At 39.8% G+C, this 23,440-nt stretch overlaps 1 protein-coding gene across 1 annotated transcript in view; it reads left to right on the forward strand.

Annotated features, from left to right (window-relative positions):
* nmbr (neuromedin B receptor) overlaps nucleotides 1-23,028 on the forward strand; it is a 62,266-nt gene extending 39,238 nt beyond the window's left edge. The window contains exons 4-5 of the mRNA XM_051408810.1: nucleotides 10,976-11,214; nucleotides 14,939-23,028. Coding sequence (XP_051264770.1) covers nucleotides 10,976-11,214; nucleotides 14,939-15,101 — 402 coding nt within the window. The 3' untranslated portion in view covers nucleotides 15,102-23,028. The remainder of the gene's footprint in view (nucleotides 1-10,975; nucleotides 11,215-14,938) is intronic.
* The last annotated feature ends 412 nt before the right edge of the window (nucleotides 23,029-23,440 follow it).

Here is a 23,440-nt window from a genome sequence, read left to right on the forward strand (position 1 = left end):
CTGGACAAGTATTTGGGATTTCATATCCCAAGACACTTTTTTGCCAGTATGTCCCCATTTTTGTACAGTTCCAGAAGATGTTTGCATGGTCTGCTTCCACACTCCCACACAGTCTCCAGCAGTTTTGTTGTATAGCGAGTTGCCTAGATTTTATTTTTGGTGTTATAAAATAGCGAGTTAGGTTTTTCCATCAGAACTCCCTCCATATTAATCAATTTGTAGATGTACATTGTGTCTCGCACATGTGATACCATTCCTCCTCTTGTATTTGGATCTTTAGTTCTGCTTCCCATTTTGCTTTTATATAGAGTGTTGATTCCCCCCTGCTCTCACCCAAAGCTTGATAGAAAGCAGAGATGGGCCGAGACCCCTTCTGTTTGTATGAATCCATCATGACTCCGATCACCTTATTTATAGTTTCAACTGGCCTTATCTCTTTTGTGAAATAATCCCTTAACTGCAGGTATCTATAGAAATCTTTGTTTTCGAGGCCGTACTTTGTCTTTAGATCTTGGAAGCTTAGAAATTCTCCACCTGCCGAAACTGTACATATTGCTGTCATACCTTTTTGTGCCCATTCTTTGAATACTGGATCATACGTCCCTGGCTTGAACTTTGAATCGTACGCGAACCAAGTGTGTCACCACTTTAATATCTGATGTGTCCTGTTGATTTTGAGCAGAGACGTATCATTTACAGCTACCTGATACACACTGAAGCACATTCAGTTCATTGTCTAAGCTGTCAAAGAGCCGAACACGCAGGAAGTAACCTCCCGCAGAGGGAGGAGGACTCGTCAATTATCAATTTACACACCTGAGCTGGTAGAAGACAATACACCCTCCTTCAGGAGCAAAACACAAATACAACGGAGCATTATATATATCGATATTCTTTTATTCTTCCTTCGACGCGCCAATGCGGCATGACAGTAAACTCACAACAGGCTTAACTGATGTTAACCTGAGACTGTAACACTCTTAAATGTCCTCTGTAAACGAGGCAGATAGGAACTAAAATTACTCTTAACAAAGATCAACTTAAATGTCACAAATGTTAATATATAACTAAAATAAAGTGCTACAAATGATACTAATAATATAAATTGTAATTAACTGTAAATGAACCCAAAAATGTACTGTGTGCGGTAGCTATGGTTACATACATGATACTGATTGGATTTAATTAATTAAAACTAATTGCAGGTCTGAAAGAGATGTGATATGAAGAGAGGCTGAGAACATTACAATTACCAACTGTAGTATGCAGGAGACACAGCGGACCAACCCACTCTCTCTCCCAACTCGCTACTGCTGCTTCTAAATATGGCGCTGCAGGTATTCCTCTGGCGCCGTTTCTGGACGCGCACGGCTCTGCGAGCAAGTTTTGCTGCATTCAAATACTGACATTTTGGGTTGCTGGCTGAAAGCTTTGGGATGCAGAGCATTGGTACTTTACAACCTGGGAATAAGACTCAACAATTAACTGTCTTTCTCTGCTCTGTCTTTGTTCAGGCCTGTGGATTCTTGCAAATACCATTAGGAGCAGCAGGAGGAGCCAGAGGAACCAGATTTTTTCACAGATTATCTGACTAATGTTCTACTGTCAGGATATAGTGAAAGTTTCAGCAAATATGACAAAAAGTTATTTTTTTATAAAAATTACCTACTGCAGCTTTAAATTAATGTGGTATTTTTTATTGTTGAGTCTGGTGCTGTTTATATGCAGAAAGCTTTCAGTAAATTTCAATAAAAGTATCTCAGAGTATTGCACAGTGAGAGAGACAGGACAGGGAAATGTTCTGGGTCGTCTGATGGGGGGGGCTGTAGCCAAAGGTGTCTGTTGTCGATACATTATGTTTATTTTCGTTTTGGTTTGCTCAGATCAGCCTGCAGTTTTTATATCTTGTTGGCTGAGGCGCACTCAGGCAGGGAAATGCTGGTGAAATATGAAAGTGGCTGGTAGACAGATTTCCCAGCCGGCACTCAGACCTCTCCAAATTCACTCTTTTGGTGCACTTTTGCTGTCACTTTGAAATAGCTACAATAATGACACTCACACCTGTTGTAATATCTGAAAATATACCTGTTCAGTGCAACACTCATAGCCATCAGCAGCAGCAATCTTCGCATCTGAGTCATTTTAAGCACGGAACTCACAGCTCTTCATAATTTAAACCTTCCAACACAGAATCCATAAAAGTTACAGTAAAGATGCAAACAGATATTTTGATATAGCCCTTATTGATTTAAAATAACCCGGTACTCATCATTTCAAATCGCTCTTAATAAACATATTTGTAAAACTCTGTTATAAACATATATTACTATGGGAACTCCTGTATATGGATAATATAGATATAAATACACTGAGATGGGGGTTGGGTTGTCAGATCTTCGCCTTGGGCGCCAGGCGAGAACTGGGCTGTACACAATATGATGTAACAATATGCCAGCTTTTTACATGTTAATCTTAAAAACAAACAAACAGGAACAAAGAGAAAACTTAATGGAGAGGGAAACCCAACATAAAAATATAATGAAACAGCTGAAAATACCCCTTCCACAGGAGCGCTTCTCTTCTGGCTGCCAGCTATTAAACTAAACAACAAAAGTAGATTCCAACGCACATCATTTTAGAACTGATACTGTTTTATTTCATTAAAAATAAAACAAACTACGTGTTTCAGATGTTGTCTCAACAGATTGGATCTTTTTCAGCTTTTTAGTAAAACTGGATGTCTTGGTGTGCACTGGAATATATTTATGTTGTCTGGTTTACTGTAGAAATATAATCTCCAAATAGTAAAAACAAATCAAGATAGATGAATGACATAACAATACAATATCACGCCCTCATGCTCAAGTTCGCAATAATAAATGTGCAACGTCCAGTTGGACTTCAAATAAAGCTTCAAAATAAAATAAAGCTTCCTGAGGTTGCAGTTTGGTGAAGTTTAGGAAAAGATTTTACATTACGTAAGTAAAGTTATTTAAGTTAAGTTAGGTATGCAGGGGACGGATGTGTGGGTGGATGGATGGCCGGACGGATGGATGCAGGAGTTTGGATATGGATTGTGTCGGCTGGCGGCGAGAAGGTGGGAGGGAACTGTGTGGGAGTTGAGACTTGGAGTCAGGGAGCCGTCTCTTCTTTGCTCTAGAGGTTACAGTGGTTCCTGTATCATCTGTCTACAAAGTTATTCTCAATGGCTGCCACTGGATCGGATTCCCCTTTAAATCAATTAAACAAGGCAGTAGAAACCTGTATTGTTTTACGGACGATGAATTGTGTTTTATCAACATATAACTCTTCAAAATGGCTGCTTCACCTGTTCAGGAAAATATGGCATGATGCAGAAACAGCAGTGGAAATGCTCAGGATCATTTATGCACACATCTGCTCTCCTTGCTGTGAACTGGGTCCCCAGAAAAAACAGCATTTGCAGGATTTGTGTGTTTCATTTTTCGCTGCACATTTTCTTGAAAGACAATAAAATTGAGTCAGTGAGTGAAAATCATGACCCGGGGCTAAAACAGAGAACGCTGTTTCACCGACACCTGACTCACTGGTTCCAATGAGAGTGAAAAATCGAAATACAAACAGCAAAGATTGAATTCTCCGTGCTCAGAGAGTCTCCGATATTACAGCTTTCTCTCCTCTTGTCCCTGCGGTGTCCTTCAGGATGAAAACATCTCCCTGCAGGAGAATATATCACCACATCCACTATAACTCACTGCGTCTTCCAAAAAACTCATCACCCTCCTCTGCACGTGTCATCATCAGTTTACTGAGGTTCCAGCAACAACTTTAAAGGTCTTGACATTAACAAGTTGTAATATAAACGGACTGATCTTTTCCTTAAAGCTGCACTGGGAGGATTTTTCATGTGTGGAATTTAATGGTTCAGCTTGTGTAAATCATTCCAATGAGCCGCGCTGACTGTCTGAGCTGTGGGCTGAAGCCTCCTGCAGGCACAACTGCAGGCACCAAAGTGTTCCTGCTTTATTGTTTTGTTTGCGGATGTAGCTTTTAGCTCGTAGCAGCCACATTTCCAATTATGTTTAAGTTGTTTGGCTGGCTTTTTTCTTTGACAGCAGATTGAAAACACAACTGCACCTCATTTATGAGTGTTAAAAGATAATTTCCGACTGTAATGACAGCAAGCGGCGTGCTGTCTGATCTTCACTTGTGTTTTCTAAATAGTTAATATTCGCAGAAGGAAGAACTGTGTCCCAAATCCATCCTCCCTATTAACTAGAGGTTCAGGAATTTCTCCATTCTTAGATGCACTGTAATGCAGATGTGTCTTTAACCCAGAAATTCCGTTTGGGAACCACCAATCTAGTGTCGGTAGTTTATTTTTAAAACTGACCAGATTCTCTACACTGTTTCTGTGTCTGACTTCGCGGCTCTTGTCAAAAATAGACCAACTGCTTCTGGGACACCAGTGCCTAGAACAGCCGTGCCAGGTGGAATTTGGGGGTAACAGTGATTGTTCATTTTCCAGCCTCAGCTGGACATTAAAGGTGTGAAGTTACATTGCAAAGGTCCAAAGGTTGACACATCCTGAACACAGCAAAGTAATTAGAAAATAAAGGCAGAGGACTCCAGTGTTCGATACAGACACCCTCAGAGTTTGTGAGTCCACTAGAGACTCACAAACTCTAGCGGTGAGTTTGTGAGTCTGTAAATTGTTTTTTAAGAACTTTTGCTTGAGGGAAGTCATTATAGCAGACTTTGGTCACCTGTGTTTTTCCCCAGTCGCAGCGTCATGGATGGTTTAAAAAACTCCCGTCGGTGATGTGTTCAGTGAAGCTCCGACATCCAAGGCTGCAGCTGTTTTGCATTTTTCCCACCAAGTACAAATGCAGGTTGGAGTTAATAGGCCGCAACATGCAAATCCGCTTGTTTTTAAGAAAATACATATCCTTCCTATGTTCTTTCTTGTTTTCTATCACACATGCTCAGAGGAATATATTCTGACTGTTGAACAACTTTCTAGGAATTGTGAGCTCTGGATGGATGAACTAATTGTAATACAGCAATACACACTGTCAGCCTGAATATAGACGGAGAATACACATATTATTCTGCATTTGTATTGTATTGTCTCACATGTGCATTCATCAACACGACAGAAACAATAGCAGAAATAGTAACACGCAAAACAACAACAGCACAAAAACTCTTTTCTGACTTTTCTGTTTTTCTGCTTCTGATACAGAAACAATGACAGAAAAGACAGAAAAACCCTCGAGCAACACACTGTTTACAGGAATAAATAAGACAACTGACTCGTTTGTGTGTGTGTGTGTGTGTGTGTGTGTGTGTGTGTGTGTGTGTGTGTTTCTGCACAATGAGACAATAGCATTGTGACGTCTTTCAGATTCACGTCTATGAATGAAATTGGCCAGTTTTTCATTTCCTCTCGAGTTTATTACACATTACAAACTGTGTGTGTGTGTGTGTGTGTGTGTGTTTTAGTGCTGTAGATACTATTGGGATGAGTAGATCAATATCTTAAGTATCAATACTACCAATACTACACTGTAAAACAAAACAAAAATGTTTTATATAATCAGTTTCAACAATTTAAGTAAAACTAACTCAATTTTTTAAGTTAAAAACATTACTATTACTAGTAAAAGCTTCTTAATGAAAACAGTTTCCAATGATGACCTCCCAGATGGTTCTGTATAACAAAATATCTAGTGCAGTCAAGTTAATGGAGCCCTGCAAATGCAAAACTGACACTAGAGGGATACGTATAGCATTATAGTTTGAAGCGTAGGGCCACTGACCAAGCTCTCATTACCTTCGTACAGTATTAGTAACATTAGCATAGTTAGCAAGGCCTCCGTCTGTCTCTGGACCCTCGCTTGGCAGCAGTCTCATTGATACTAAAGGGAGTTCAACCTGCAACCTTTCTTTCTTTTTGCAATACATTAGCAGTTGTGTACAGAATCATGACTGAATTCAATCAAATGAATAAAAGAGAGAATTTACATAACTCATTTTGTCACTACAAATCACAACAAGCCTGGAGACAAACAAATAGATTGATTTTCCTTTTAAGCTTGACGTTGCAGTGATTGAGTCGCTGGAAAATCTCAACTCAGATGAATCACCTGAAACTTGATTTGTGCGCTCAGAGGGAAGAGAGCTGATCAGGAGAAACCAAAGCAAGATTAGATTTTCCCATGATTGACGCCACGACTGAAGATTTCTGGGGAAAACTTCAGTCTTCAAGGGTTTGAACAGGATACGAGAGCTTCTTTGAACCATAAAGTCTGGATGTTAACATGTCGCACGAATGCAGCATGGAGAAAGATAATGACGTACAGCTGGGAAAGAGATTAAGAAACAAACCAGTCTCCTTTGTCGGTTTGAAGATGAGCAGTTGTGTCTCTTTAGAAACTTTAAAGTCATTAAACATGATGGACCTGCAGCTCTTCAGTGAAGACCTTTTGATCCGTGTGGACAAACACTGTAATCAGCACTTCAAAGCAGCATCTGAAGTCTGAACTCTTCATCAGACAGTTACAGGTGTGAGCTATAATAACTAATAACAGGTGCTGAAACGAATGCTTTCTTATTGGAAGAAATGAATAGAATCTGGAAATAGAAGAATATAAAGACACAAAAGCAACTTCTCACCTGATTTTATTCCCTCAGTAAACAGTTTCCTGATGAGTTTCTGGTCTCAGTCTCTAGTTTCAGTCTTCTTCCATACAGCATGATGTTCATTTAGTAACTGATGGTCCCATTTAGAGTAAAACAGACCATAAAGCAGGGTATGCTTTAGGGCGGGGCTACCTTGTGATTGACAGCTCATTCTCAGTGAGTCCGTCCAGCTCAACGCCCAAACCTCAAAGGGAAAGGGGGGCCTTAAAAAATCCCCTGGTGGAACAAAAACAAAAAAAAAAAAAAATTTTTAAATTAAAAAAAGAAAAAAACTTTCTTTTTAAAAGGAAGAGGAAAAAAGGACTCAGATCAAACTGTCAAACAGTATTGATCAGATATGGATCCAGATTCTGTTGTTGACTAATTCTCTCCTCAAATCTGTTCACAAACACATTTTAACTGTTTATCTGGAATACCAGATCGTGTGTGACCAGGCGAGCCGCCATTGTTTCCTGATATGGACGAGTTGAAAGTGCGCAGCCAAGGGTGAAATTCAAGAAAACATACTCAAAATGTTGCCTAGGCGACCGGTTTTGTTTCTTCTCTTTGAGGTTTATTGGCGGTTTGCAAACAATTAGTTTTGTTTCCTGATTTGCAACCTCTGCTCCTTCTACTCTGTTTATTACAGCCAAGCGTAACGCGGCCGATACCGCCAACTTCTGATAAAACTACACTGCAGCCTAATTTATTCGCTTCAAACCCGACGGTGGTAACGCATCTAATTTGTATTTTCTCTTTCGCAACATTTCAAAAGTTTGCTTCAAATTCGCTCAGCATTTGGAAGAAAACAAGACAGTTTCAACTGATACATCCGTAATGACAATAAGAGAGGACGGTATTTAGACATAATTAGTGACTCAGATGGTAAATACAACCCAAGACAAATGAAGCTTCCTGCTATTCTCTCATTGTTTTGAGCAGCAAATGGACTGAGCAGAAAGTAGATGCTAATTTTCATCTATTTGTCGAGACAATAAAGAGACACAATGTAACCCACTGACAGTAACAGCAGCCACATTTTCCCTTCCATCTCTTGGAAACTGACACACTACCATGAAAACACACTTTATCCCCGCATTTAGTTCTCTGTTTACACTTTAATCAGAGTGCGTCAGAGATATTTTCATCTGTTTTTTTACCTTTTGTTGAGCTTTTTATTTTTCTTTCTATTACTGCCAGGACTTGTGTGTAGCAGGTTTTTAACCATCAGAAGTTAAAAGGAATGGAGTGACAGACGCAGAATAATGTTTGAGTGCATGATGGGAGACTCTATCCTCTGCAAACCCGACAGGATAACAAGTGCGCAAATGAAGAAATGTTGGCAGCATTTTTCAGCATCTGGAGCGTAATAGAAATATGACAACTTGACAGCTCGCTGCACCTCAGTCACCTCAGGTGTCGATCCGTCTCAAACGTGCCTCTAATGGGAGCTGGCAGCCCGCAACTCCCAGGTGGCTTTGTAGGCTTCCTTCCTGGCAACAAAGGCGGCGGTTAGCGGCTCTGCTGGAGACCTCTGAAGATTTATCATCAATGAGCTGAAAAGAAACTCTATTACAGACATCTGAATACACTCGCAGAAGCAGCAGCATACTGTGCGTACTGAATACAGACATGCACAGCGCGAGCACATGAAGTTGCATGTTCTTGCACAAGTAAGAAAGTCTATTCATACCTTTGAAAACGCACACATTTATATACACAAATTCGCTTAATCCACCCTTCCAGATGAGTTGTGGCCCAGAGCTGCAGGTGCCTAAAAGGATCTTGGGAAAAACGCCAAACTCTGCCCGACCACTGGCAGCAAATCAGAGCAAACACAAATCAGAAGCAGCCAGCCTGGAGAGCAGAGATGATCCTGGCTCCGTAATCAGCAGAGTTTGCTGTTGGTTAACTTTTTTTTTTTTTTTTAATTTACTGTTTCTCGTCTTTAACGGGCGAGTCAGTCAAGGTGAGCCGCCGTCGGGTGCTGTTAAACTAAATGATAAGCTGGAACCTCCATTTGTTCTTCACTCGGCAGAATCAAATTAATTAAAGAATCATCATTGTGAACAGTAGCTCCTACAAATGTAATCCTCCTCCATCCAGTGTTTCACCAAACTCAGATAATCTTCTTACTGTGTGCAATTACTTTTTGATGGCATTGCATCAGGTGAGCATTCCAGAGGTGCCAGAGGGTCAAATGTGCGTCATCAGAAATTAACTCTACTTGTTCGAAAAATGAAATTAAAGGGTTAATTTTTCATTATTTGCTTTCTTGTGAAAAATGAGGAGTTTTAGGTTGTGAATGTATCCAGCCAAGAAAGCCATTTTTTGTATAATTACACAAATGAAATATAAATATTTTCATACACTGGTTCCTAACCTGAGGGTCCCGACCCCTACTACGGTTTACCAAAGGTTCATGTGGGATTGCAAAGCCTTCTTGATTTTAAAAGGGTGTAAGACAACTCCTCCTCCTTAATGTTACACACATCCATGGTTACATAAAGGGTACAGTACTACCTGTGTTGGCATTGGACATAAATCATGAGGTGCAGAATAATTTCCATTTTGCAAAAAAATCTAAGGTTCTAATTTATCAGTGCATATATTACATTTACATATTCATGTATCTTTTAATAGTCCTGGAAGTCTGTGCAAGTTCTACATACGTTAGAGGAGTTTCAGTAAAAATCTAATTCTCGTCCTGATTCTTTATCTTTAGGCATTTTAATATTCTACAAGAAGTTGTGAATGAATCTTGTTGGCAAGAGGCACCATGTGGTTTTGGACATTAATCCTGTGTTTTTGATGTGCATGTAAATCCTGTGTGCTTCACAGCTGAAGATTTATTTTATTTCAAAGTGAAGTCCAACATGTTCTAAATGACTCATAGGAGAGCCTCAACAGCACAGAGTATGATCAACTCATTGTGCATCGCTGCACCGGTTGATTGCTACTGACAAACTGTCTGTCCTTCCAGTTCACTGCAGTGCCGTCAAGTTCAATGATTCACAGAAATATCAAATGCAGTTAGCGGGAGAGAAATATCCATGCAGCCCAGTGTGTCAACAACACACCGTATGTGAATGTTCTGTTTTCTGTTTCTCTTTGTATCTACTGTACGTTCGGGGTGAGAAGGCCTAATGTGGTCCTCAGGGTTTAATTTGTGCACTTAATGGATCTAGAAGCAACATCCAGCTCTGAATTTTCTCCATCAGTTTACCATCAGGAGCGAGTACATACGAAGGTCAGAAGGTCTGATATTGCGTCTGCAATACACCAAGAAGCACTTCGAAAAACCCTGTTGACATTTCTGTGTTTGTGTTGGGTTGCATCCTTACGTGCAGAGAGGGTTGACCCGTGTAAAGTGCATGAGTGACATAACTGACCTTTTTCATATGTCTCTGGCAATCTCTGAGCATCCGACTGACAAGGTCAAACTCCTGGTACGTCGCTGCACACGCAATGCATTTGGTGTTTAGATATGATTCCTGATCCGTCCTCTTCCATCCATCCCTTTCTGTTGCTGTCCATTTCATCATCAGACATTTGGAGGAAGCTTTTAGCATGCAGGTCTGCTGGGAGTCAAACCTTTTGCCTTGTCAAGCGTGATTACGCTTTTCCACCCAAATGAGTGATTGTTGGTGTAAAATAACTGCTTTTAACCATTACTGTTTGAATCATTATTTTTGCTTTTAAGCATTTGTACATGATGGATTTTGAAGCTGCAATGAATAATCGAAAGCCATTTGTAACTCAGTATTTTAGCAGTTAGAGGATTTCTACCTGGATTATTTCTGACATTGGCAAAGTTTAGAACCAGACAGGTTGAGTCTGGATCTTCAAAAACGATATTAGCATCAGTGATGTGTTAGCAAAGCGTGTATGGGTAACCCTAACTTCTAACCCATGTCTAACCCTAACCCTAGGCTTGCATTGATGAAATCTTGTAAGTCGAGAATTGAGTCTGTTCTAGACCACTAGAGCATTAGGTAGGGGGAACCCTCTTATTGCCACCAGGTATTTTGCACTCTGCACTGATGATGTACCTCTCCTAATACTCTGTTCAGGTCAAGGCCAAATGGTTCTGAATTGTATCTGCAGGATATGATACACATAGTATCACATTAAGAACTCAAAGCTCTCACTGACAAGTTGTAGCAGCTCCCCAACTATAAAATGTAAAATATGCCGTTGAGCTGCAGTTAGTATCAGGCTGAAATGAATGAGCTACAGAATCTCTTTATCTCTCAACCGTCCATCCCAGTGGATTATTTCTCATTGTGTCTTTTTATCTCCACTCCTCCAGATGGAGACGAGGAAGCGCCTGGCCAAGATCGTCTTGGTGTTCGTGGGCCTGTTCGCCCTGTGCTGGTTCCCCAACCACGTCCTCTACATGTACCGCTCCTTCCACTACCACCAGATGGACCTGTCGCTGGCTCACCTCGTCATCACCCTGCTGGCCAGAGTCCTCAGCTTCTCCTCATCCTGCGTCAACCCCTTCGCCCTCTACCTGCTCAGCGAGAGCTTCCGCAGGCACTTCAACAGGTCGGATATAACAAGAGTTTCTGGATCCTGCCGTACTGCGGTCTAGCCTTTAACTCTGTCCACTAAAACTACATTCACTGTGAAAAGCTAGTTAGCAGTCATTGTATATAAGAGCTGTAACCTGTAACCAGAAAGATCCAGTTGTATATAAGTTTATGGATTTGTAACCAGATCTGTAAATCTTAAAAGTCTGTAATCTTCTGCATACTACTCTCTCATAGTTGGATTGCAAAAAAAAAAAAAGAAGCCTAAAACCATCGCAACATGCATCACATTGTTTAAGAAAAGCTGCCAGAAAAAGCCTGCAAGATGCTGGCCTTACAGGAAAAACACATACAACAATATATTGTGGTGAAATGTTGTTTTGGGGAAAAAAAAGTCCTTGTAATGTGTGAAGCCCATGTGAAACCTATATGATTGTGTTACAACATTTAGTAGCATGTTAACTACATTTGATCACTTCGATTGTAAACATTGGAAAATTATGTGTTTTTCTGTAAGGGGGGGAGAACTGATTATTGGTCATTTACAGCAAAAGGTTATTTAGTTTTGTAGATAAATCTCAGTTCACACAGGAGTAAACTAGATAACAAAGTAATCTATTTACGACAAAAAGCCCAAAAAGCAAAAACAAACAAACGGATGGGAGGAATCTATAAAGTCAGCAGTGTAGGGAGTGGATGAGTGAATATGCACTGAATGGATGTTGTGCTGTAAAGAGGCTGCTTTGGCTTTACACATGGAGCACATTGAGTCCAGGTGTGTCCCATGCTGCTGATTAAGCCTCCTAATTATCTGCAGCCCTGGAGAGAGAGAAAGCACAGCAGCAGCACAGTGTGGATGCAGAGGGACTGTCACAAGGACTACGATTATATGCACCCTAATTCTGCACTGTTATTACCAATATGAAAATATTGCACATTTCATAAAGGTAATGTAAGCAGCAAATTCTGTTTGGATATTCCTAATTAGATCTCAAACCAAATGGAGCATTTTTAGATTAAGACATGTGAGATGTGTCAATATCATTCAGGTTTTAGCAGCATTCTTTGGACATGTATACAGAACATTCAGAATATGCATCTCATTTGGGGTTTTAGCACAGTTTGTGAGGCTGGAGTCGAGATTCATTCACAATAGAAAAGCCCACATTTCTATTCGGAAGGAGAAACACACCTATTGTTAAACGTTATGAAAGACTCAGATATCAGCAGGTTTCTGGATATGGGCAAATGTTGCAACACCAATCATTTCAAGATGGTAGTTGAAAGCTTGAAAGAGGAAGTCTGTGTTCGTCACCGGTGGACAACTTTGAAAAAATTCTCTTTTGATGCAAAGAGGCAATATGTCCCAAGCTGTTCAACTTTTACCACGAGATCAACATGACTGCAGTTTGAAAAGGAGTGAAACTCCTCTGTAGGATACACAGTACGTCATTAACAGTTAGGGTTAATCGGAGTATGCATAGCTGCACGTAAACAGGGATACTAGTAGAATAGTCATTTTCATTAGCCACATAAACAGCTACGGGAATAATGGCAAAAAACTGAATATATTGAGCATGTAAACATAGTCACAGTTTACACATACGCTCTCAGTGTTCGATTAGATTAAATTGAAGTTCTTTATTGATCATGACGGATGGGACGATATACGGTATTATTAAGGCGATAAAAACACTGAAACATTTATCATCTATCTCACCAGCATACAGTCCTGTATTGGGCCGGTGACTGTGATGCATGAATGAATGAGCTGATACAAGCACAACTCTGAAATAATGCTAATATAGAGGGAAAACATGTAGAGGAAGAATGCTTGCACAATTCTTTATTTCTTTATTGACTGCGCCTATAAAATGCAAATATTAAGATATATAGATGCTGGAAGGATGTAGATCAAAACTCCTGCAGACAGCTGGGACTTGGCTTCTGCTGCTGCTCTGTATTGGCAGGGTGTTGCTGATGTTTTGCATTCTGTGTACAGACCATGATAAAATGCAAATGTAGACTAATCAAAACTTTCCAGAAGGCTGAACATTTGTAGAAATGTTGCACACTCAGAAACAGATTCAGGAAGAAAAAAAAACAGACGGCGAGTACTTAATTTTCCACTGTAAATGGACTCCATAACCTCGTCGCAAAAGTAATCATGTCTTCGTCATTATCTAAATCTCCTTTTGAGTGCTCCCACTTCCACTAAACTTCCTGCAACTTATCATCATTCTACCTCGGTATGATGGAAACTCTCTTCAGAACTCTTCACGCCAACCGGCACAATCCTCCCAAAAACGGTGACAGTCGCAGTGAGACACAGTAACCTGGGGACGGGCTTTAGGCTTTCATTTGGGTCAGATTTGCAGGCAAATCCTGACACCTCAGGAGCAGCAGAGAATAGGTAGGAAAAATAAAATGTGCCTTTGGGAAGCAATTATAATGGTGCTGTAGCATGAAGCGCGCACCGTAATTCACCTGTCTTTGGATTTATTTCTTATTACTCAGAAGGAAGTTTCAACTGAACGATGTTATTGGACCAAATGTGAGGATTTCCATTAAGTACAGAAATGTTAAGCATTCACTTTTTGTACCCAGGGAGCTAGTTAACTAAATTTATTTCCCTTTTTCTTAGGATTGTTACTTTAGGAAAAACTAAATCTGTCCATACACCCACACAGACACACAGTACAAAGTTTGAGTACTGGAGTTTTTGTTTTTTCCTGTAAAAATGAACATCCTTTATAGCTGCTGGCTTTCCATTGGGCTACAACCCCAAGCAGTTTCTGGGCTGCTTACTACCAGCCAACATGGGCCGAACCCATGTGGGCTCCATATGTGGGTACTGGTTGGGTCACTAATGGGAAATGATAGCATGAGCTCAGAGTGGGCAAAACAAATGGAGCCCATTTGGGCCAGATGTTGTAATATGTAAGTCCGGCACCTCTATGTTTACCCTTTCAAGCTTGTCGTTATTATCACTTTGCTGTATGTATGTGTATTTCTGTGTATGGACATTGAGAGCAATGTGAAACCGGAGTCAGATTCCCTGTATGTGTAAACATACCTGCATGGCCAATAAAAGTGACTCTGATTCTGAATCTAAGGAAACACAATTGTGGCTAGAAGAGAACTCAAAAATGTCTTCTGTGCAGTATAAAGCTGTCAGAATGTTAGAAATCATATAAAAAAATAAAAACAGCGAGTTGAATTTCTTTGCTAATTTATTTTTCATAAACAATGGAGTCTATACACTATTTTCAAACTACTATTAATTGAAAGCGCTCAGTACTCCATGCTTGTCTTCTGCTCTTCCTCTGTTAACACATCCTGCAGTCTTATTGGCTGAATTGTTGTCACTTGACCTGATCTGGTTAGTGCCAATGGTTTAATTTTGGCAACATGCCGACTAAACGAATTTTGATGAAATATCACAATTTTTAACTTTGATTTGGTAAGTTTTCCATAATTGCATTCAGCATTGTAAGGATTCTGAGGGATAGGGATTATTTTCAGAACAATTAATATTATTAAGTTCTCAGTTAATAAACTAAACATTTAGTGTATGAAATTTCAGAAAGCAGTGAAACATGTCCGTTAAAATGTCAAGATGACGTCTTTAATTGCTTCTTTGTCGAACCAACAATCCAAAAACCGAAAGATATTCTGTGATTTTTCTCTTCATTGACAAATCGTTTGGGACACTAAGGTAACTCTTTCTTCTTCTTCAGTCAGCTGCGATGTGGTCGAGGTCCCCGTCCCGAGCGCCAGGCCAGCTACATGCATAGCACCTCCCACATCCGCCTCACGTCCATCAAGAAGACCACGCCCACCGCCGCCATCATCGCTCCAGCAGCCAACGGCAACTCCAACAGACAAGAAGTGGCTCTGTGAAGTTGGAGGCTGTGAGTCTGTGATTTTCAGCTTCACCTCATCCCGGCAGCTCTGCAAACGTAGGACTCCTGCAGTTACAGACCAGGAGAGGTATTTTGGTGCAAAGTGTAGTGGATGGATGGAGGAGACTTTACAGGCCTTGTCCGGTTGAATGATTGTACCAGTCCTCCTGTCAAATCGGACTTTGTAATCTACATCCTCAACTGGGCAACCAAACAAAAAGTGCCTCTTGGAAATATTGGAAATATAAGGTCACACATCGAAGGGAACAGCAAAACCCAATACTTAACTTTTCTACGGCTACAATTCTCCAGATATATTTAAATATGTTTGCTAAAAGTAAATATCTTACTCGAGGTGTTGGAAGAACTTGCAAACACTAGCACTAGCATGGTTACCACACTAGCATGTCTGCTGTGAAAGCTTGTTTCTCTGTGCTCAGTTGCTGGAATGTTCATCGCTGATTGATCTAAAAAAGCCATTTTCATCTTTGGTGACACTGTATTGATCCACAGAGAGAGCAAATTTTGTCAAGGAGGATCAGACACAGAGCAACATCCCCAGAGACATTAGCGAGTCAACCTCTTATCCAAAGACATTTCAGAGAATGCTTGGGACCGTTGGAGGATTGAACGTTTGGGATGATCTCTCTTTGAACTGTTTTGGAAATGAATGGAAAGCGTTGTAGCAGTTAAAAACTACCCGAAGCCTTGTAAACCAAAATATTTCTCTGTGTGGAGGAAAACTTCTTTGGTAAATGTTTGGTTTGTGGTTTCTGTTACTCTCTGTGTCCACCAGCTACGACTCTGATAGCTAATGGCAGATTGTTGAAGGAGGAAGGAAGGGGCCGCTGAGAAAATTATAAGTACTGAACTTCGGTACTTTAATGTCACTGAGTGACTTGTGTCCATACTACAGTATCGACCCCTGTCCTGTCATCTGGCACCACATATCAATAGCAGTCAGTGCGGCAGTAACGGGTGCAGCAGACCTTTCTCTGCAGCCAACCCTTACCTGCTTGTTGGCGAATCAGCTCAACGCATCGTCCGCTGAGATGGAAGCGGTTTAGCTCGCTAACATACAGTTTTGATTTCCTGATTTATTTTTTAATTGCCACAAGGCGAGCCTGTATCATTCAAAAACCCCAAACCTGTCAAACTAAAGAATGACAGGGAAATGAGGTGCCTATCGGTGATGCAATAACAATATATGTTTCTTAACAAAATATAAGTTAATGTCCAGTATGTTTTAGTCCCATTTTAATCATCAATATACTTTGTGATTCACGATATATAGGATAATCCTGACATGAAATTCTCATATCGTCCCATGTCTAGTGTCCATATTTTCGGCAGGAAATCAACCACATTCTCAGTAGGTAATAGACTCCGCAAGAGTCGTGCCTTGTCACCGATTCTGTTTCGTGGACAGAGTCCAGTAGGTGACTTCAAGATTGTATCCCAGCTCCAGCCTATAAATTGTAATAAATTACATTCCAGAAAAACAGTAGTTTCTAGTAAATTATTAAAAATTGCTTTCAAATAAAGTTGAACCTAATTGAACACTATAAGACAGGAATGAATTTTACTGAAATATAAATATGTAAAGATATTCATAAAGTGGCAAATTATTCAGCCTTTTAGACATACTGCAATAATCCTGCTACCTGCATTTGCTTTCAACCAAAGTAAAACCACTCATGTGTCATGTGTTGAGATAATCTGAGTTTTCCCAGTGCTCTGCAGCACAAGATGGCCACCACTGCTCTAGCATCTGGTGCTCCCGAGTGCCAAAAAACCTGTCAAAAGTCCTGCAAACACACAAGTTTATTCCCCTTTAAAAATAAGTCACTAAAGAACGTGACATGGTGAAGAGCGGTTCCTGGTGGATGCACAGACTAACAGACCTGTGTATAGGATAAGTGTTGGTTCTTTGCATTGCAGTTTTGGCATGAATTGACAGGTAACGTGTTGTATATTCAAAACAACCACTTTCAGAAAAATCTGATCATGTGAGGTACTTTTGATCACATTTTGATGTTGTTGTTTTTCTTCTTTAAAATGTTTGATGTGTTCTTCAGTGCCAGGCATGTGTCACGTTCCTGTGTTTGAAAATTATGCTTGAATCTCATAAAGGCACATAATACATTTTCCTATTTGAGCACACATATGCACACATCAAGTCCCAGGATGCAACGATTTTCCCGTACTTTAATAGAAATAAATGTTGAGTTTTTTTAAAGCAACACTAAAGGTTGAGACAGGACACGTTTCAGGGCAGTCTAACTACTGGTTGTCACTTTGGGCTTTTAGCTCTTCAATGGACAATCAGGAGTAAGTGGAGCTGAAATTATAGTACATAACAGGTGGGTGTCAAAGTGTCTCAATGCACCTGTTGGTGGTTGTCATATGTCCGTAGGAAACAGCAGTGGAGCTGTGGGTAGCCAGACAGCTGTTGGCTCCTCAAAACTTTTGACGTGTCATTAACTGGGGGGAAGTTGAATAATTACATTTTCATCCCATTTTCCGGACATTATCGAGACAGACTCATGACAAGTGAGGACATGGGTTCGCTCAGACACTTTGACGTGACTCACAATGGGGCTTTAATCTCCTGATCACTCTGATGGTTTCAGCACCGCCCTGCTTCACACACTAAATACAACAGGTCTAACAGGTGTCACCATGGCTCACCCTGTGACCACGGCAACAACAGAAGGAAAATGATACAGGAGCTAATTTAACCGGTATGAGTTCCCTGATTCATACATCTCTTCAAAACAGATCAATATAAAAATGTGAGAGTGACATCAGCTTCACAGTTTGATAATTTGATACTGACAAATCATAGATATATAATAACTAGATACCCTATTGCCGGGATGGTGCCTGTCCAATCCAATGAGAACTGGATACACATATGCCACAAAAAAAAGCATTTACTTCTTCTGAGTCCCTGCTTAGCTGATAGACTTTAATTGTGAGGATGTCAAAGATTTTGCTTTTCTTGGCTCAAGGAAAGTTTTACAAATACAATTTTAAAACCTCCATAGACAAAAAAAATCATAAAGATTCATAATTGACCTTGTCTGCAGTTGGTGGTGTCCTGTCAGGTCTCTTTTATAATGGTGGTCTATTAGGAAAATGCTAAATGGCCTGTAGGGGAATGTTTAATACTGCAAGTGGCCACTGGGCAAAATTGGAAGCAAGACTGAGCATCACACCGTATCTATAATGGGACTGTTTTACTAGATCTAACCCGTACAAAGGGTCACAAGACTACTTTAGCGTTCCCCTCGCAATATGTTTTTCAATCCTGTTCTATGGGATTGGGTAAGTGTGTTGTTCCATTCAAATTTGTGCCCTGCTGCCGGCGATTCAGATCATTCAACAGCAACGTTGCCGTCAGCAATAACTGCTCGCTGTCTGAAAGCACCAAAATTAAGATACATTTAAAGCAGGTAAAAGCGCATATTGGTATCTTAATCAACCGTGCTCCAGTTTTTAAAATTGTTGGATATCTCAAACAGATTTAAATCAAATTTGGTGGCACATTTGGCAACAGAAGAAAGATGAATTAGTTTTTGGTGCATCTCTAAACCTAATAGTGCCACCATGTTGCCATATGTAAAGCATTTTATGTTTTGGCTTTGTTTCTTGAACCATGAGTGATATATTTCTCGTCTTCTTGGTTCTCATTGGTCCATTGTACCACATACAATATAACAAAGATAACCGAACAATAGTTTTTGAACAGCTCGCCCCACCCAGGGTTTTCCTCATGGTCCAACATTTAAAGGTCCAGCGTGTAGGATTTAGTTACATCCAGAGGTGTTATTACAGACTCACCCTCCTCTTCCAAGCATCAAGGATTGGAAGGAGAAGGGTTTGGTTTGTCCCTTCTGAGCTACTGTAGAAACATGGTTGTTCAACACAGTGGACTCATGGAGGTTGGCCCGTGGTGTCTGTACAGATTTCAGGTGATTATACTCTTATAATAAAAACATACCTATGAATATTATATTCAATTTCTGCCAATAAAGCCTCCTAAATGTTACACACTGGACCTTTAATCTGTCACAAGCCAGTTCATAGATGTCTGACAGCACAAGAGTTTCCACAAACTGAAACTGTGACATATTTTGGATTGAAGGGATGGAAACTACTGTGCATGTTATTAAAATGGGACAGGCAATAACCAGTATTTAATTTAATCATCTAAGCATAAAATTAGCTTAGTACTTATTATGCAAGAAATAATAATTCCCTCTGTGATAATGGCTGCCATCCGTGCATCCAATTGCACCAATCTATCTAACTGTGGCAATGACAGAAATAATGAGAAAACACAACGTCAGTGTTGAAATCTGTCCTTCTCTAAGTGTGGCTGTATTTCTATCAAACGGGACTACTTTTTATTTGTTTCAGGGGGTGTTTTAGGGTGATTTATGATCAATGCCTCGTTACATTCAGAATGTTTGCAGGTTGGAACCGCCGCTGGTTTGCTTTGGTTGTCAAATACAGACAGAAGTTCAGTTATGAGCTGATATATGGTGATCAGATTGTTTTAAACTCCGATATTAATATCAGTTTGTGTGATAATGGATGCTCATAATGTTTAGTGACACATTAAACATTATGAGCAGTAGCTGCCTCACAGGGCAGCTCGGACAGCTAGAGACGTACAGTCTGGTTTCTGCTTCACACTCTCTCTCTCTTATATCTCTTATGTTTCCCTCCTCAGTTTTTCTTTGCTCGTCTGTATTGTCTGTCACGCTCTCTTCTCCCTCTGACTCGATCCCTCTCCTCCATCTCTTCTTTATCTATTCCCACAGCTTCTCTGTCTGTCTCCCTCCTGCGTCCCCCTTCCTCACCCTCCCATCCACTCTGTAATAATGGGTTTTAATGCAGACAGCTGTTCCTGCTGCTAACAGTTATTCTACTGCTGTGTTCAGATGGAGCATTTCAGGTCAGCACTGGCAGGAACAGACAGACCAGAACATGAATTATTATATTAGTTTTATTTCATATTCTTGCTTTCTGTTATGTTTTGCAAATGCCTGTATAGTTCATATCAGGGAAAGGGCAGTTTCCATCTGCAGAGAAATGAAGAAATGGCATCAATAAATGGGAAAAATGAAGATTATTATACAAATTAAGTTCAACAATAATGCAGGGAGAAATCCCCACATAATAGACTGATTAATGCATCTTGTTTTTGTCAGTTAGAAAAAATAAATGTTGCTCTTTAGTGTGGCATCTTTAAAGCATGTCTGGTAATATATGTTTCTTATTATCAATAAATCCCATGAAAAGACCAAAACCAGCTATGAATGCATCTACTAACAAGTATTATGTGTGTGTCAAAGCCTGATATAGCCAACCGTTTGGTCAGTAGAGCTACGCTTCAGCCTAGGACGCTGTACCCTCTAGTGTCAGTGTTCAAGGTTAGCAGCAATTGATATGCAACATCTGGTTAGACTTTCAATATAAAGCTTACTGAGAGTTTAAACAGTGTTTGGTTAAGGTCAGGAACAAAAACTACTTGGTTTAGGAAAAGATTGAGAGAAATTAAGGCTAACTTTTGGTTTAAAACGGGACACGAACGTTTCCTGGATGAAGTCCTGTGTTTGCTTCACCCCTCCATCCACTCGAACCTCCTCCAAACCCGGACTTTTGAGCTCTTAATCCTGTGTTCCCGACTTCAACAGCACATCAAAACATTATGCCAGACAGGCCTGTCCACAAATGATGCTAGATGGGTACTTGCCCTGGTGTAAAACAAGGCACTGACCAACTAAGCTGCCATATTTCACAAGTTGGAAGTGAGAACGAGCTGATATATCTTCTTCTTCTGTGCCATGGAGCTCCATTGCTGTCCAAAAACTATTGACAACACATCAATGAGCCACACTGTTCCTTCATTACCATGAACACATACACTGTAGTTTATTTATACGCCGTTCTGCTGCCCCAAATATTCACTATAGCACCAAATGTGGATAAATCCGCTGCTGGAAATAGTCCCCAGCACAATGCACTATTTCCACAGGTTACAGTGAGCAGCTGTTTGAGGGAAGAAACTGTAGAACATTTGTAAGCTGTTTTTAAAAATTGAGAAAGAAAGTATTGAGTGACAGACTAAAACATTGTTGGTTTGGATGTGCACATGGGTTTTGTTGGTAATAAGGAAAACAGAATGACAGCTTTGTACTTTAATCCACAGCTAAATGCAGATATTCTCTGATGAGATGCACTCTGGCAAATGTAGGAAATAAACCTTGCAGAGAAAGAACAGAAGGTACAACAACTATCTCAACTGCAACACTATAATGCACACTGCAGCTCAAACTGAACATCATTTATAAGTTTTTAATATCGTTAGTGCTGTCAGTTATTAATGGCGTTAGCGCAAACCCATTTTAACGGCGTAAAACGTTTTTATCGCAAGATTAACGTTCTTTTTGGCTTAGCACACTTTGGAGTTTTTTTCACATGCTGTTGCAACAACTACTAACGTTAGAAGAACTACAACACCACACCGGATCTAGCTAGACCGGAAACAAAACAACAGGCACGCTGCACACACTTGTTTAAGAGTAGTAGACGTTACGTTTTGAGTGGATGGCGAGACGCCAAAATGAATGCCAATAATATTCTGAATGGAAAGTTTACTTTTAAAAAGTTGCCAAATGGTTCCATTGACAAGACCAAAGTGATCTGTGTGTTCTGTCGTTGTGAACTGAACTATCATCGCAGCACGTCCAGTCTGAAATACCACTTGATGGCCAAGCACATAGCTGATGCGAATTCTCTGCCCCCTCGTCAAAGCCAGGCGACAATGGATGATTCTTCAATAAAAACAACATTTGCACAAAGCAAGCCGATCCACTTTTCCATGTTGATAAGAGCATTAAAATGAGAAAACACAATGGGACAAAAAGAAATCAAGGGACATTTAGAATAGATAAAAATGTGCGATTAATTGCGAGTTAACTATGACATTAATGCAATTAATCGTGATTAAATATTTTAATCATTTGACAGCACTAAATATCGTATGACGGTAGAAAGAGAGAGGGGATGAATTAGAGTATATTGTATCATTTGGGATTTTTAAAAGGTATTATCACTGATCTGTTTAATTAGAACCATCAGAGGCTGAGCAGTCTAATAAATCAGAAGCCCTTTGTGACGTGAAACAGGAGCCAATATTCCCTGGACAAATAAGATTAAGAAAATGACTGTCAGCCCTGTTAACTACTCATCCAATCAGAGACAAACACAGAAACGGGGATGTGTTAGTAGCCATCAGTGGATGGAGGTAAACTGCTCCCAGTCTGTGAGTACAAGCTCTGGGCCCGGGGCCAAGGGGACCAACATGTAATTAACACATTAAAGACTTTAATTAGCAGGGATCAAAGGATCAGGAGGTCTGTTCTCCTACCAGGAAAAAAAAGTCACCTGTGTGAACGCTTGAATTTAGTCTGTTACTGCTTTGGTTCAGGAGTCCAGTTGAGTTACTGTGCAAAGGGGGAAGTTCTCTGAGGACAAAAGTTGAATGAGAAAACTTTCTGGTGCTGCTTAAAGTTTATTTGCTTGGTGAAAACAAATAAAAAAATCTGTCAAACACATTTGGAAGTAAATGATAAACGCTAAAGGAAAATGAGCAGGAAGACCGTGACGTGCTGAAATGAATCAAACTGTGTTGTGTTGAATTATATCTTGTGTGTAAAATGTTCTGATGTGGGTTTTGGTTTAATATTGCTGCTTAAATTAAGTTCTCTTGATTGCTTTTGTTTATCTGTATTATTATTTGTGTATTTCTGATGCTTTGACATGCAAACAAATGTTACTTTTCTGAATGTGTTGCCCCCACATTGATGCATATTGTTATGTGCCCTGAATAAAGTGCAATCACAGGTTTACAGCTTTGTGTATGTGTAATGGGAGATCGTGGCTATAATCGATATTAACAATTATTACCAGACGTCTCTGCTTTTGGAGCGTTTTACACTGTAATGCAATAAGTTATTTTAACTTTAAATTTTGAAAAAAGATTACATAAAAGATTTAACAAAAAAAGTGACACTAATTCAGTTTTTTAAGTTAAAAAACATTTTTGATTAATCAGCTTTTACAAGAAAAGTGACACTAATTTCTTTGTTAGTTACAGAAACATTCCTGATTCAGTCATTTTTACTGGGTGTTTTGTTTTTACAGTATTTATTGAATTTACTTGATCAAGAATGCTTTTTTTGAATTACAAAATTGAGTTTTACCTTAAATGTTTAATGAAATTAGTTTCAACAAATATCTGTTGTTGTTGAATGAACTTTT

The sequence above is a fragment of the Dicentrarchus labrax genome, unplaced genomic scaffold (genome assembly GCF_905237075.1).
Source record: "Dicentrarchus labrax unplaced genomic scaffold, dlabrax2021, whole genome shotgun sequence".
NCBI classification, from domain to species: domain Eukaryota; kingdom Metazoa; phylum Chordata; class Actinopteri; family Moronidae; genus Dicentrarchus; species Dicentrarchus labrax.